Below are 13,620 nucleotides of genomic sequence, written 5' to 3'. Positions count from 1 at the left end.
TTAGCCTACAGAGGCTAATCTCCACACTGTCTACTTATGTGCTACTGGACTAGCACTAAGTTCTTTCACCACTGTAAAAATGGTTTCTAGCAAGACATTTCTCAGCAGAGTGGCACCTCTCTCTTCTTCTGAGATAAGACTTTTGGATCAGAGCAGATGCCTTTTGGTCCCAAGATGAGGAAAGTAGTTCAGACTGGTTTTGTTCATACATTAGTTGTACATAAGACAAAAGCTTCCTTCAAATTGCTACAATTTTGTGTTTCATCCCTTTCAAACTCAATTGTTTTTAACCAAAAATGAAAATAAAAAGCAAGTCATGAATCGTGTTAATCTCTCCCACTGCAAGGCTGTATTTGCTGTACTTGGAACTATTTACTAAGCAGCTATGAAATCTTCCTTGTCCTCTAAAACAGGAGGATTTGCAGTCGTGGCTTGTAAATAATAGCAGGTTCCAAATAACAGCAGGGAAAGCAGTGTTTTGTGGCTTTGCTGCAGTCTGAGAGCACTGAGCGGGATGAGACAAGGATTGTGATAATTAATTCAGAATAATTAAGTTAATTATTTCTCGATGCACTCTGCCCATGCCTACAGCCCAGGTGATAGGCTGTGTCCTTCGTAACAAATGACAATTAATTTCAGTTTACTTTCAAACACACAGGAGGAAGGTGACAGGAACAGCAAACAGACTTGCCTCAGACCATGTTCTCCCGAGAATACCTGCTACCCTCCAACAGGCTGCGTGAGCCAGTTGCTCATAACCACAGGTAGGGCTCAGCAGGAAACTGGCTGGAGGTGTTTGCAGTTTGGATGTCATTTGCTGGGACATCTTGTTTTACAAAACACCTGGCTTTAGATGTCTTGAAGATTTAAGGGTTTTTTTGATTTGACACTTCTCAATTTTGATTCATTTCAGAACATCTACAGCATGGCAACATCAGCCTAGCCAGGAACATCCTTTCCTTAGCTTAATACTAGGAAATGCTTAATCCCTGACTAAAATCTCTCAGCCGAAAATCTCCATCAGAACATCGGTAGAAGTATTTAGGGAGTGAAAACATCCCTGTCTCTCACCTCTGCTTATGTCTCAGGCCATTTTCAGAGGCTGCAAGCAGAGATTATCACCTCTCTAAGGTCTGCTTAATGTCCTCAATAACATGCTTTAAGTTTTGGTCAGGCAGTTGGACCAGGTGCTTGTCGTATCTCCCTTCCATCTGAAATAGTCTCTTCTCTCTCTCCTCTCTGTTTCTCACTTCTCTCCTGTCTCTGTTCCTCTCTACTCTCCCTCCCTCTCTACTCTCCCTCCCTCTCTACTCTCCCTCCCTCTCTACTCTCCCTCCCTCTCTACTCTCCCTCCCTCTCTACTCTCCCTCCCTCTCTACTCTCCCTCCCTCTCTACTCTCCCTCCCTCTCTACTCTCCCTCCCTCTCTACTCTCCCTCCCTCTCTACTCTCCCTCCCTCTCCTTCTCCTCCTCTCCCTCTCTCTTCCTCCCTCTCTTCCCCCCTCATTCCATTCTGTTGGCTTGCTCTGTTCATCTTGCTCTTCCTCAGCAGCCTTCTACTATTTAAGCATAATAACCCAGAGCTAGCAGAGAAGTGGATAACTTGGAAGCTACTTACTCTAGTCAATCACTTCTGTCTTCACATCACCAGATCTTTGCTGTCTCAGAATTTAAGAGAAAACAGAAAGACCTATTGCCTCTGGCTTCTGTTTTGCCACGATGAATAGGTAACGATGCTCCTTGTAAGGTAGATGCTCCAGTGCCCTCAGCATCTTAGTGGCTGGACTTCCTCCAGTAGATCCTTGTCTTGCTGGAGCTGGGGAGCCCAGAACTGGACCCAACACTCTAGGTGTGGCCTCACCAGGGCAGAACAAAAAGGGAGGAGAACTTCCCTCCACCTGCTGCCTACATTCTTTTTAATACACCCTGGAATACCATTGGACCTCTTGACTGTGAGGGCACATTGCTGGCTCACAGTGAACTTATCCACCAACATTCTCAGGTCGTTTTCCCCAGAGTTGCTTTTGTAGCAGGCCAAGCCCTCACCTGTCCTGGTGCAGGGGCTTATTCCCCCCGGGTGCAGGACATTACACTTGCCTTTGTTAAACGTGATGAGGTTGCCTTCTGCCCAACTCTCCAGCCTGTCTAGGTCTATATTCTTACAGGTGAAGCCTCTGCAGGCAGTACCACTCTCTGCTGTGCCATACACACTGTACCACTTTGGCAGTACTTCTAAAACCCCAATGTCTGCCTGCCTCAGAGCCCAGGGCTCATACTGGAACTGTCTGGCAAAATGAACATTTGCCTCTCTTTCCAGTGCCTCAGTAAGAATTTGCTATGGCACTCTTCAGAAAGTTAAAGCGATTACATGGTTTAATTGTTCAATGTGACAGCAGGTTGGGGATTGCTAATGATAGAGGCACTGGCTGCAAGATGTTCTCAGGATTGATAAATCCTGGATAACATCTGACACAGTTGGAGATTCAAACCTTTGCAGTAGGTCTGATAAAAATGCAGCAGAAGTTCATCTGTGTATTGAAGGTGCAGTTCTCACTGAGAAAGGTGTCCCCATCTTGAGTGGAGGCAAAGGAGCACAGCCCTTCGACCATTCTGTCTTTTCCTTTGGGCTCGGCTGCTGCTGTAGCTGGTGGTGGTGCTTGTGCTGCTACTGCCCACACTGCACCCCCCCTCCACTGCCCCTGAAACTGGTTCCAAAGGCAATGTGCCAAGAGATGTCCCTCTCGTGGGTTTTATACCCTACCCATGCTGTTCCTGTCTTGTATGTGATGTTTAAGCATGATTTAGAAAGAGAGCTGAGTAACAGTCATAGATGTTTAACATGTGCTTTTTTCTCTTGTTAGCATATTGAAGAGTGTTAATTTAATACTAAAATTAGAGTAAATTAGGCAAAGGTCTTCACTTAGAATCTGCTTTGAGTTTGGATTGTCAGATGGTCACAGAACTGATTTGAGCTCTATCCATGTTCGTTGCTGCCTGTGCACTCTGCACTGGTTGTGTCTTCCTGCACAGTGACAGTGGATGGCAGTGTAGCAGCTTGTGTCTTCCCTTTGGAGGGTGGAGATGGGTGGTGTGCTGCCTGCACCGAACCTGGGGGGAGCTGATGGCTGGTTCTGCTGTGGAACCACTTCAGACTTTGATGTAGACAAGATGGATGGATTTTAACCATTGAGATGTTTTGTTTGCTCCTGACTCTGTTGAGCTGTTCTTCAGCTGCCTGGAAAAACTGACCTCCTTATCATGTGCTTTCCTGTGCAAGGTACAGCTTGCAGTGGTGCCTTTGCCCATCTCCAGCTGCTCTTCTTTTAGGAACTACTGAAATGTGCAAGGGCAGGGCTCAGCATGAGAAAACCTGACCAGGAGAAAGTGTGTGAGTCATCTGCTGGAATCTGTAAGGACGGCACTTATGGAAATAGGAAGCTCTTTAGCTGGAAGGAGGTTAATTAGCAAATGCAAACGGCCATGTAGAAATTTGGGCAGCTGAACTGGCAGTTCTTGGTTGAAAAACAAGACTACTTTGTAGGGTGAGTTGTGTTTTAAACATCACAGAATGGCTGAAAAGGGAGCTCAGAGGTGGTGGAGTCGTCGTCCCTGGGGCAGTTCAAGGCAAGGTTGGATGTGGCACTTGGTGCCATGGTCTAGCCTTGGGCACTGTGGTAAAGGGTTGGACTTGATGATCTGTGAGGTCTCTTCCAACCTTGGTGATACTGTGATACTGTGAACTTTCCCACCATGGGCAGGGAGGCCTCTCAACTAGACTCAGCTGCTCAAGACTGCACCCAAGATGGCCTTGAACACCCCCAGGGAGGAAGCATCCACAACCTCCATGGGCAGCCTGGGAGCAGCCTGCAGGAAAGCCCCTGGGTGTACTGGTGGGAGGGCAGCTGAGCAGGCCTGGGCTGCTGGGAGGCTTTCTGGGCTTGGGCTGGCCGAGCCGCGGCAGCGGCTGCACAAGCAGCCCCCGCTCCCCTGTGCGCCCGGGTGGGCGCTGCCCCTTGTCTTGTCCCGCCGCTGGGCGCTCCCCCCTTTGTTCCTGCTGTTGCCATAGCGCCGGTTGGCGTCCCCAGGCCCTGTTGCTATAGCACCCTGGACGCAGTCCAGCCGCCGCAGTGTGTCGGTGAGGTGGAGGAGCTGCTGGCTGCTGCTGGCTGCTGTTGGCTGCTGTTGGCTGCTGTAGCTGTTGTGGTTGTTCTCGTTGTTGTGGCTCTTGGTGGATCCCGGCGCCGGCCCCTGTGCCGGCCCCGGCGCTAAGGTGACGATGGCTGTGTCCCCTCCCTGGCCGAAACACAAGGGCTGTCCTTGGGTGCCTCAGGAGGGAGGGCTGGCAGCGGGGCTGAGCAGGGAGGTTGGAGGGCTGGCAGCCCCTGTCCCACACAGCGCTGCTGGGCACATTCCCTGCACGGAGCTGCTGTCTGGGGGCGGGCTGGAGGGAGGAGGTTGCCCCTGGAAGCAAGTGGAGGCTCTTGCGCTGGGGGAGAGGCAGCTGGAGCTGCAGCACTCGCCATGGTGGGGACCCCCGGGGAGCTGCAGCCCCTTCCCTTCTCCCTGCCCCCGCGGCTGGGCAGGCAGCAAACTGCTCACTGCGTCAGGAACTGCCCCTGGGTTCTTGCTGTGGGATGCTGCTGTGTCTGCATGCAGGCTGTTGGTTAAACGTGAAGGGCACTGAGGCTGCCTGCCTGTCTCACTGCTGCTGCTCTCCTCATCTTGCACCTGGGCTCTGGGGTGTTTTGGCCTTCAGTTGTCCCCTGTGTTGCCCCACACAACAACCCAAGTTGAATTGCAAGTGAGGGAGTAGAGGATTACTTCTCCGTTTAGAAAATGCTGTCAGGGCTGAGGATGCAAAATGCAGCAGGTGCCTAGGTAGAAGCAACTGCAAAGCTCCCCCAGCCCAACTCCCCTTCCCTTGTGTTTTCAAGCCAGAGGTGATTTTCTGAGCAGCAGCAGCAATTCCTGTGTCTATCTGGGGAAAACCCAGAGGCTGGACTGCTTCAGGAAGTTGCAGGGAACTCAGGACTGGTTGTGCAGCCTTGCCTCTAAACCGAGGGGTGGCAAACAACTCGATGCAGCCAAAGCTTCCTGGGCAGCAGCAGTCCAGCAGCTCTGGCATGTTCCCTCCCATGGCAGCCAGCAAAGTGCATGTGTGCTGGAGAATGGGGCATGGGACCAGAGCTGGCCCAGGTCAGGTAGTAGGCTGCACTGCTGTTTCTGCTTCTGGTTAGTTCCCCTTCCTGTCCCTGAACCTGGTTAAGGCAGATGGACCTATTAAACCATGCTGCTTGCAGGCTAAGGAAGCTGGAGAAGATCAGCTGTTGGGAGGTGGGGTAGAGCCTGAAGTGGTTCTGCTTTCACATCTGTTGCATTTCTTTCTGAGCTTGTTCTTCGGGTAGTTTCCCGTTTTTCTTTCTGCTGTGACAGCCTCTGTAATGCCTGTACCGAGCCTTGAGCTTGGGTGTTAGTCAGTAAAGATGAGAGCCCTCATTCTCCGTGGGCTCTGTGGTGATTTGGTGCCTGGCAGGAGTCATCTCTGCTTCTGAAGCCAAGCAAAGCAGCCTTGAGACACTCTGGTTCTTAGCCAGGGTGTGGAGCTGTGTGCTCTCTGAGTCAGAAGCAGCAGCAGGGCAGCCCAGGTGTTCTGCCCTTAGGAAGGATGCCCCAGCCTGGAGACATGGCTGAAGCCTGTGGGCTTGCTGTGGGTGGCTTTTCAAAGTTGTGTTGCTGCTTCTTCCAGGTCAGCTGAACCATGGCCACTGAGCAGAACCATCGCTCCATGAGGCCCTCCCAAAGGTGTGAGGGACTCCAGGGCACAGTGGGAGCCCCTGAAGTGAAGCCAGTCAGACAGGCCAAGAAGCCTATGACTGTAAGTAGCTCAAGAAGGTGGTCAAGGAGGAGGCTGGGAGCAGGCTGTTCAGAGAGTTTGTGGAGTCTCCTTCTCTGGAATGATTCCAAAGCCACCTGGACATTGTGATCCTGGGCAAACTGCTCTGGGTGATCCTGTTTTTACGAGGGGGTCGAACTGGATGATCCCCAGAGGTCCCTTGCAATCCACACCATGCTGGGGTATCCAGTGTGGAGCACAGCTGCAGCCCTGCAAACAGCAGTGGGGTCAGGGCAATTTTTCCTTCCTACCCACAAATGTCCCTTTGCTGCCTGCAGCTCCCCTGACTAGAGATGCCCTGGTGCTGCTGGTGTGTCAAGGAGTTATCTCTATCTGCTTCTCTGGAGAGGTCTGGGAGATCAGACCAGAGAGAAAAGTGCTAATGAAGAAGGAGAACTTGGCCTTGGAGCTTCCCTCTGCTCCTTAGCCCTAGCACAAGGCTGCTTTTCTGCTCTCCCCTGCCCCCCTCAGCAGGGGGGGCACAGTGTCCACTGGCATGCAGCTCTGGCATGTTCCCTCCCCTGCACAGTGTCCTGCTGGGGAGCGCTGGGCAAGGGCAAAGCTGGGGGATCTCTGAGCACTCTTGCCCTGCCCTCATCAGAGCTCCCTGGCTCTGCCCAGCAACACTAAAGAGGGAACAAATGCCCCAAGAGCAGCAATGGCCAGGCGTGCCCCATCAAATCAGGCAGAGGCTCATGGGACAGAGCCCCCTGGTTAGAGCTTGTGTCTTCTGCTGTGGCTTATGAATGCTCTGGTGTGAAATAATGCAGCAGGTAACTCAGGGGCTTCCAGGACTGGCCTAGGAGCTGTGAGCACAATTTCTTCCTGACTGGCCTTTGAACAAGAGGAACCTTCCTGAGCAGAGGGGTTTCTGTGGCTGATGCTGGTGCTGTGTGTTTAGCTGACCGCCTCCTCCTTCCTGCAGATGTCTGAGGTGATGGAGCCGAGCCTGCCCCGCATCATCCAGCAGCATGGCAAGGCTGAGGAGAGGAGGCTGCCCCGGATCACCCAGAGGCTGGGCAGCAGTTGGGAGCTGTGGATGCTCCCATTGCTCACCAAGAGGGGCGGCACCCAGGAGGGGAAGCTGCCCCCAGTTCCCCTCACGTGTGGCAGCAGCCAGGAGGGGAAGCTGCCCCTGCTCACCAGGAGGGGCAATCCTGAAGAAAGAAAGCTGCCCCCATGCACCCAGTTTCCAGCCTCCAGCGGTGCCTCCTGGCCAAAGGTAGCCTGTTCCTGCCCTTTGCCTTGCTGTTCGATGAGGCACTTGGGGAGGGCCTGCTTGTGCCAGGCCTGCCTCCAGCTTCTCTCTGTGGCTGGGTGCCCAGGTGCTGGCTGATGAGTGCTGCTGCCAGCAACTGAAGTTCTCCCTGCTCTCTTTGCAGGTGCAGCTCCCCGCAGCTGCCCTGGAGCAGAGCTGCTTTGAGCCTTGCCCAGCAGAGGTGGTCTTTAAGCACTACATCCCTCACGAGGTCTACGAAATGCCACTGACTGTGCGCAACAAGGGCAGGGTGAGTGCTGGAACGTGGAGGCTTAGCCCTTGGCCTCTGCAGGGGGCTGGAAATGGGCCCCTTCGGGGCACTGTCTCTCTGACTGTGGCCATGTGTTGGTGGCATCTCAGCCTTGCCGCTGACAACCCTGAGCTGATGAAATGCTGAGGGCTCTGCAGTCATTCTTCCTTCTTGTGCTGTGCCTGGAGGCTGCACCATGTCCTGATGGCTCCTTGGTTAGTCCTGGTTTCTGGGAGGGCATCTCTGCCTCTCACAGCCTGCTTAGCTGCTTCTGCAGCCTCTGACAAAGCTCAGGGGTTGTCTTCTCCACTTGATGCTGGCCTAAGTCCTAGGGAGTGGCACAAAAGCTCTAGGACAGGTGTTTTGAAAGAGCAGTGGAACAGACTGATGGAGCAGGAGCAGGGGGAGGCCTTTAGGTGCTGCCTGGAGCTCCTGCTAAGCTTAATTCAGTCCTGCTGGGTTTTTTCTGGCTCTCTGCTTTCCCTTTGCAGAAGCACAGCACATCCAGAGCCAGGTCCTCTTGAAGGTTTCCACTGTCCTTGGAGAAAATTGGTGACACAATCCTCGCTTCTGTCTTTGCTGCAGGTTCCTCAGCGGCTGAAGGTCACTCTGGAGAGTTCTCCTTACTTCAAGTTGGTTGGACCCAAGGATGCGTGCCAGAAAGTAGTACCTGGCATGGTTTCTTCTTACCGCATCCTTTTCAGCCCTGAGGAGAACAAGGTGAGGCTGGAGGTGTCCAGAGGTTGCTGCCTTCAGGGGAAGGTGCAGCTGCAGAACAGGGTAGCTGGGGTGGGTTTTGAGGAGCTGCGGAACAGGGCAGCTGAGGTGGGTTCAGAGGAGCTGCTGTGCTTTCAGTGGGGTTGCTCTGGGTCTCAGACTAGCAGAAAGCCTTTCCCAAGTTGAAGAGGCTGCTCTCCTGGCCAGGAGGCATTTGGGTGTTCCAGGCTGTTTTTTCTTGCTGGGACACCTCCTGTGATATTCATCAGCTTCAGGGCTGAGGGTCTGTGGTGGGGCTGCCTGTCCAGGTGCTGGTTTCTAGGATCTGTCCATTGCTGCCTCCTCATGCATTTGCTCCAGGAATACAAAAGTCTGTTCAGAGGTGAGCTGTTGTTCTGAGGAGTCCAAGTGGGCCTGATCAGAGTGCAGAGCACCATCTCTGCCAAGGGGCTTCACCTTCTGCATGTCCTGTTGGCCACAGCAGAGAGACAGCAGAAGCTGATCTCTGAAGCCATCAGTTTTCATGCATGCTGGTTACCAGAGTCATGGAATGCTGGGGGTTGGAAGGCAGTTCTGGAGGTCCTGCAGCCCACTCCCCCGCTGAAGCAAGGGTACCCACAGCAGCTTATCTGAGGTGGCAATGTCCAGGTGGGTTAGGAAGCTCTCCAGAGGAGGAGATCCCACAGTAGAGGGGTGAGACTGGATGATCTCCATGGGTGCCATCCAAGCCCCACTGTTTCTTGGCTCTGTGAAGCTCCCTGGGCAGCCTGGCCCAGTGCTCCAGCAGCCTCCCAGTTGTGCTGTGGGTGCTGGGCACACAGATGTGCTTGTAGCTGGTGCAAGCCATGCCTGTGTTCCTCTGCAGAATGGGGAGGTTCTCTCACAAGGGTCAGCACAAAGCATGGGCTGCTTCTGGAATCATTGACTTGGTTTGGTTGGAAGAGACCTTCAGGATCAAGTCCAGCTGTTAAGCCAGCACTGTCAGGGCACCCCTGAACCTTGTTCCTCAGCACCACATCTTTGAAACCCATCCAGGCATTGGGACTCCACCACTGCCCTAGGCAGCCTGGGCCAGGCCTTTATGTTCCTCACATCCAACTTAAAGCTGTGTTGTGGATGGCCTGTAGGCCCAAAAGCTGGCATAAATATGCCTGCTCTGCCTGGACATGTCTCTGCCTGCACCAGGGAAAATGAGCACAAAGGGACCTCTGATGGTGTAAGTCCCCACACGCCCAGCTCGGGCCTGCCTGCTGCAGGGCCCATGTGATTCCCATAGCTGGAGTCCGGGCCTGTGGGCTTTACCCAGTGTGGCAGGGTTCGGCTGACTGCCAACCTGATTGATTCGTTCGAGTGGCCATCTGGGGGTGGACCCGGGGAAACTCTGAAAAGCTGCGAACACATTCTTGACCCAGAGCCACACAAGCGAATACCCATCACCAGTCACGGGGTGGGGGAAGCAATAAAGAGTACCATGTGTTAGGGCTCAGAGCAGTAAAGCTCTTCAATGCTTTGTGTTATGCTCTACATAGAGGAATATAATTGTATACACTGTTTTGATGCAGATTGCATGTAAATTCACTGTGTATGTATGTAACCCACTGTATACAGGCAACCTAATCTAAAGGTGATATGCCATTGTCAAAGGGTTTCCACTGCCAAGAAAGGCAGCATGCTTATACTCAAGTAATCCACACAAGATACTTTGTCCCCAGAGGGATAATTAATTAATTGCCCTCGATTTATGGCACAGGACTGGCAAGGTGCAGAGCAGAGCCAACCCCTCTGCCCCACCTGCTCTCGCAGCAGGCCAGCAGCACCAGACCACATTCTCTTGATGCTTGGACACTGAGGCAGCACAATCGAGTGACTTCAGCCCACGGCTGACAGCCCCCAGAGCCACTGCAGCCTGGCAAAGCCCAGCTCTGCCACAGCACCAGCTCCAGTCCCAGCAGGAGGGAAAGGTCCCCAGGGCCTGCTGCATCAATGGCCACCACTGGCAGCAGCTTTCCTTTTGCCCTGGGGCTGCACTGACTGCAGCACTGTCGCTGTCCCCGCAGGATTACTACCACCAGCTGCGATGTGTCACGGAGACGGCGGAGTTCATTGTGCCCATCCGAGGTGTAGGTGCCCAGGCTGTGCTGGACTTCCCCCAGCAGGTGGACTTCTCCATCTGCCCGGTCAAGCACAGCAGCCAGAGGACTCTGCTGCTGCGCAACGTGGGTGAGCGGGAGGCACAGTACCGCATCAGCACCCAGAGGTGAGAGCTCAGCAGCTGCTCTGCAGGCCAGGCTTGGCCTGGCCCTGCCTGCTCTCTGGGCTGGCATCTCGGCGGGCTAGGAGGTGCCTTGACATTGGCAGCTCTTGAGGGGAGGTTTGTGGGTGGCAGGGAGCCAGGGGGAAGCTGTGAGTGCAAACAGCTCCTGCCGTCCCTGTGCCCTTCAGCAGCCCTGCTCTGATGGCATTGCCAGCAGCTGGACTCTGGAGCCTGGCTGCAGGGAGCTGGCTGCGGTGCATGGGGGCTGTGGTGTCATTTTCTACTGTGGGGCCTTCTAGGGACTGAGTCTCTTCAGCAGTGAGTCAGGAGCTCTCTTTCTGAGCCCACGGGCTTGGTTTGACTTCTGCTTTCTGGAGTGCATGGAGCTAACTGCACTTGGGCTCTGGTCAGCAGTGGTGTTCCCTGAGGCTCAGTGCTGGGGCCAGTTCTCTTGAACATCCTTCTCAATGCCCTGGGTGAGGGCACCGAGGCTCCCCCAGTTAGTTCGCAGGCAAACCCAAGCTGAGTAGGAGTGTTGAGGGAGCTGGTCAGGCTGGATCAAAGGCCAAACCAGTGGGATGAGGTTCAGCAAGGCCAAGTGACAGGTCTAGTACCTGAGTTACAAGAACCCCCTGCAACAGTGCAGGCTAGGGGAAGAGTGGTTGGCAAGATGCCCAGTAATGAACCAGGGTGTTGGTGAACAGAGGCTGAAGAGATGAGCAGGCCACCAGCATCTTGGACTGGCTCAGCAAGGGTGTGGCCAGCAGGAGCAGGACAGTGCTTGTCCCCTTGTACTGGGCACTGGTGAGGCCACAGCCAGAGTACTGGGTTCGCTTTTGACCCCCTCACTCCAAGGAGGAGCTTGAGGTGTGCTGGAGGGGGTCCAGGAAGGAAGCCGAAGCTGGTCAAGAGTCTAGAGCTAAAGGTCTTGTGAGGAGCATGTGAGGGAACTGAGGTTGTTTAGCCTGAAGGAGGCTGAGGGGAGACCTTTTGTCTCTCTCTAACTCCCTGAAAGGAGACTGGAGCCATGTAGGAGTCGGTCTCTCCTCCAGAGGAACAAGTGCTAGGCCAAGAGGAAAGGACCTCAAGTTGTGTCAGGGAAGGTCTGGGCTGGGACACAAGGAACAATTTCTTCCCCTTGAGGGTTGTCAAGGCCTAGTGCAGGCTGCCCGGGGCAGTGGTGGAGCTGCCATCCCTGGAGGGCTTTGGTGTGGCGCCCAGTGGTGAGCTGCCAGTGGGACCGTGGCTGGCCTTGCCCTGGAAGGTGTCCTGCAGCCACAAAGTCTCTCTGGCTCTGCTGCCTGTGCCTTGCCTGCTGCTTGCTTGCAGAGGGCAGCTGAAGAGCAGAGCCCTGCAGCAGGCCTGTGGTGCCAGAGGCCTGCAGCAGCTCTGCTGTGTCCCTCTCTCTGTCGCAGCCCCTTCTCTGCTGCCCCCTCCGCGGGAGCTCTTGGTGCTGGTGAGGTGACGCAGGTGACCGTGGGCTTCCTGCCGCTGCAGCGTGGGAACCACCGCGGCTCCCTCAGCCTGCGCTGGGACACAGGTCAGTGGTGGGCTCTGCGTGGCTGCAGCTGTGTTCCTGCCAGCAGGGTCGTCTTCAGCTGCCTTTGCTGCTGCTCCTCAAGCCTTTTCTTTCCAAGCCTCTGCACGTTTCAGTGCTCAAAAGGGAGCAGCTGAGGTGCCAAGGCTGAGCCTGTCTCTGCTCTGCCTGTGCTGGGCGGCTGTGTGCTGCTCCATCCCTGGGGCACCTCGGTGTCAGCAGGCTGTTCTCCACCCAGCAGCCTGCTGTGACGTCGTGTCCCATCGCTCCCAGTTGTCCCCAGCACCTGAATGCCCTCTCCAGGTGCACCTCCTCTGCCCCAGCTTTCCCTCCAAGAAGGGCCAAGGGGCTCTCCAAGTGGATCCCCTCCAGCAGAAGGGAGAGTTTTGGGGTCCTGTTCAGCTGGGAGTTGCTGAGTGGAGGCAGGAGGAACCTGGAGGAAGCTTGGCTGCCCGGTGCAGTGGGTGAGGTTTGGTTCCCAGGCAAGGCTGTGCCTGAGGCATGCCAGGAGGAGGGCAGGTCTCCGTCAGACTCTGCAGTGCTCTTGCACACCTCTGTCCTGTGCTCTGCTCCTCCCCCGGCTTGCCTCGGAGCCTTTTTCTGCATTGTCCCCTCCCCATCTCCATCGCACACCTGGCAGCTTCAGGACCAAAAGGCTCTTGGGATTAGGCAGGAGGTGTTTGGATAGATGTCAAGTTCACCTTAAGGTAGGAGAAGCCAAGCTGAGGCTCCAGGAGAAGTGTCAGCCTCATCAGTCCCGTGAGGGAGTGAAGGTGTGACCTGCAAATGCTTCATGCCTTGGTTCAGCAGGGGACTCTTGTGATACTGCAGCAGATACTTTCTCATGAGTGCCCTTTGGCTGTGTGTTCTCTGCCTGCGGGAGAGCTTTGGGTTGTCCCCATCCCTCCCTTGGCTCCTGTCCACATGCTCCTCTGCCTTGCTAGAGAGATGAGCAAAGCCTGCCCTCTGCTTTGTTCCAGGAGAAGCTATTCACAGCAGGCTTCGTGGCACAGCTGTGGATGTGGACATCAGGCTGCAGAGGAGCTCCCTGACCATGGAGCAGACCTACCTGTCCCTGTGCACCCGCAGGACTCTGCTCATCCACAATGGCAGTGATGTGCTGGCTCACTTCCAGTGGAAGGCTTCTGCCCATCAGGAGGATGGGCAGCAGAAGCAGAGGTTGGTTGGAAAGCTGCACTGCAGGAAGATCCCTGCCCAATGGTCACACTCAGGTGTGGCCTCAAGGGCCCTTGGTGCCTTGCAATGGTTGAGGCCAGTAAAGCCCCCCCAGCACCCAGGGTTCCAGGCTGACTGGAGCTCAGCACTTCCCTTTGCAGCGGCATCCCCGTTCCAGCTGAGGATGGTGTTTTGGGGAGCACGTGCAGGGCCTGCATTTCCTCAGAGAGTAAATTGCCTTTGTGGGAGCCACCAAGCACTAAGGTCCAGAGATCTGTGGGCTCCAGAGGGTCCATGATGCTGAGGCCAGGCTCAGTGCTGGGCTGCACTGAGGAGCAGCCCTGAGCACAGCTGCAGGCAGCACAACTCTGCTGTTACTCCCTGCAGCTTCTGCTGCTGCAGCTGCCATAAGCTGGCAGGCTCCTGTGCCAGCCCTGTGCGGGGCAGAGCGCTTCAGGGGCCCAGAAGGTTGAGGCCAAGCTGCTGCAGCTGTCAAGTGCCTGGTGCTGGCCCAGTTCCCAGCAGCAGGAGCTAC

At 55.0% G+C, this 13,620-nt stretch overlaps 1 protein-coding gene across 1 annotated transcript in view; it reads left to right on the top strand.

The window, feature by feature from the left end:
• The first annotated feature begins 5,758 nt into the window (after positions 1-5,758).
• The window catches only part of LOC135186408 (hydrocephalus-inducing protein homolog), a 64,923-nt gene continuing 57,061 nt past the window's right edge, over positions 5,759-13,620 (top strand). Inside the window, exons 1-7 of the mRNA XM_064164052.1 lie at positions 5,759-5,875; positions 6,819-7,115; positions 7,276-7,401; positions 7,987-8,121; positions 10,176-10,375; positions 11,788-11,912; positions 12,890-13,100. Coding sequence (XP_064020122.1) covers positions 5,759-5,875; positions 6,819-7,115; positions 7,276-7,401; positions 7,987-8,121; positions 10,176-10,375; positions 11,788-11,912; positions 12,890-13,100 — 1,211 coding nt within the window. The remainder of the gene's footprint in view (positions 5,876-6,818; positions 7,116-7,275; positions 7,402-7,986; positions 8,122-10,175; positions 10,376-11,787; positions 11,913-12,889; positions 13,101-13,620) is intronic.

The sequence above is a fragment of the Pogoniulus pusillus genome, chromosome 25 (genome assembly GCF_015220805.1).
Source record: "Pogoniulus pusillus isolate bPogPus1 chromosome 25, bPogPus1.pri, whole genome shotgun sequence".
NCBI lineage: Eukaryota > Metazoa > Chordata > Aves > Piciformes > Lybiidae > Pogoniulus > Pogoniulus pusillus.
Note: the sequence above shows the minus strand (reverse complement) of the source record. Positions and strands in the feature narration are given on the sequence as shown.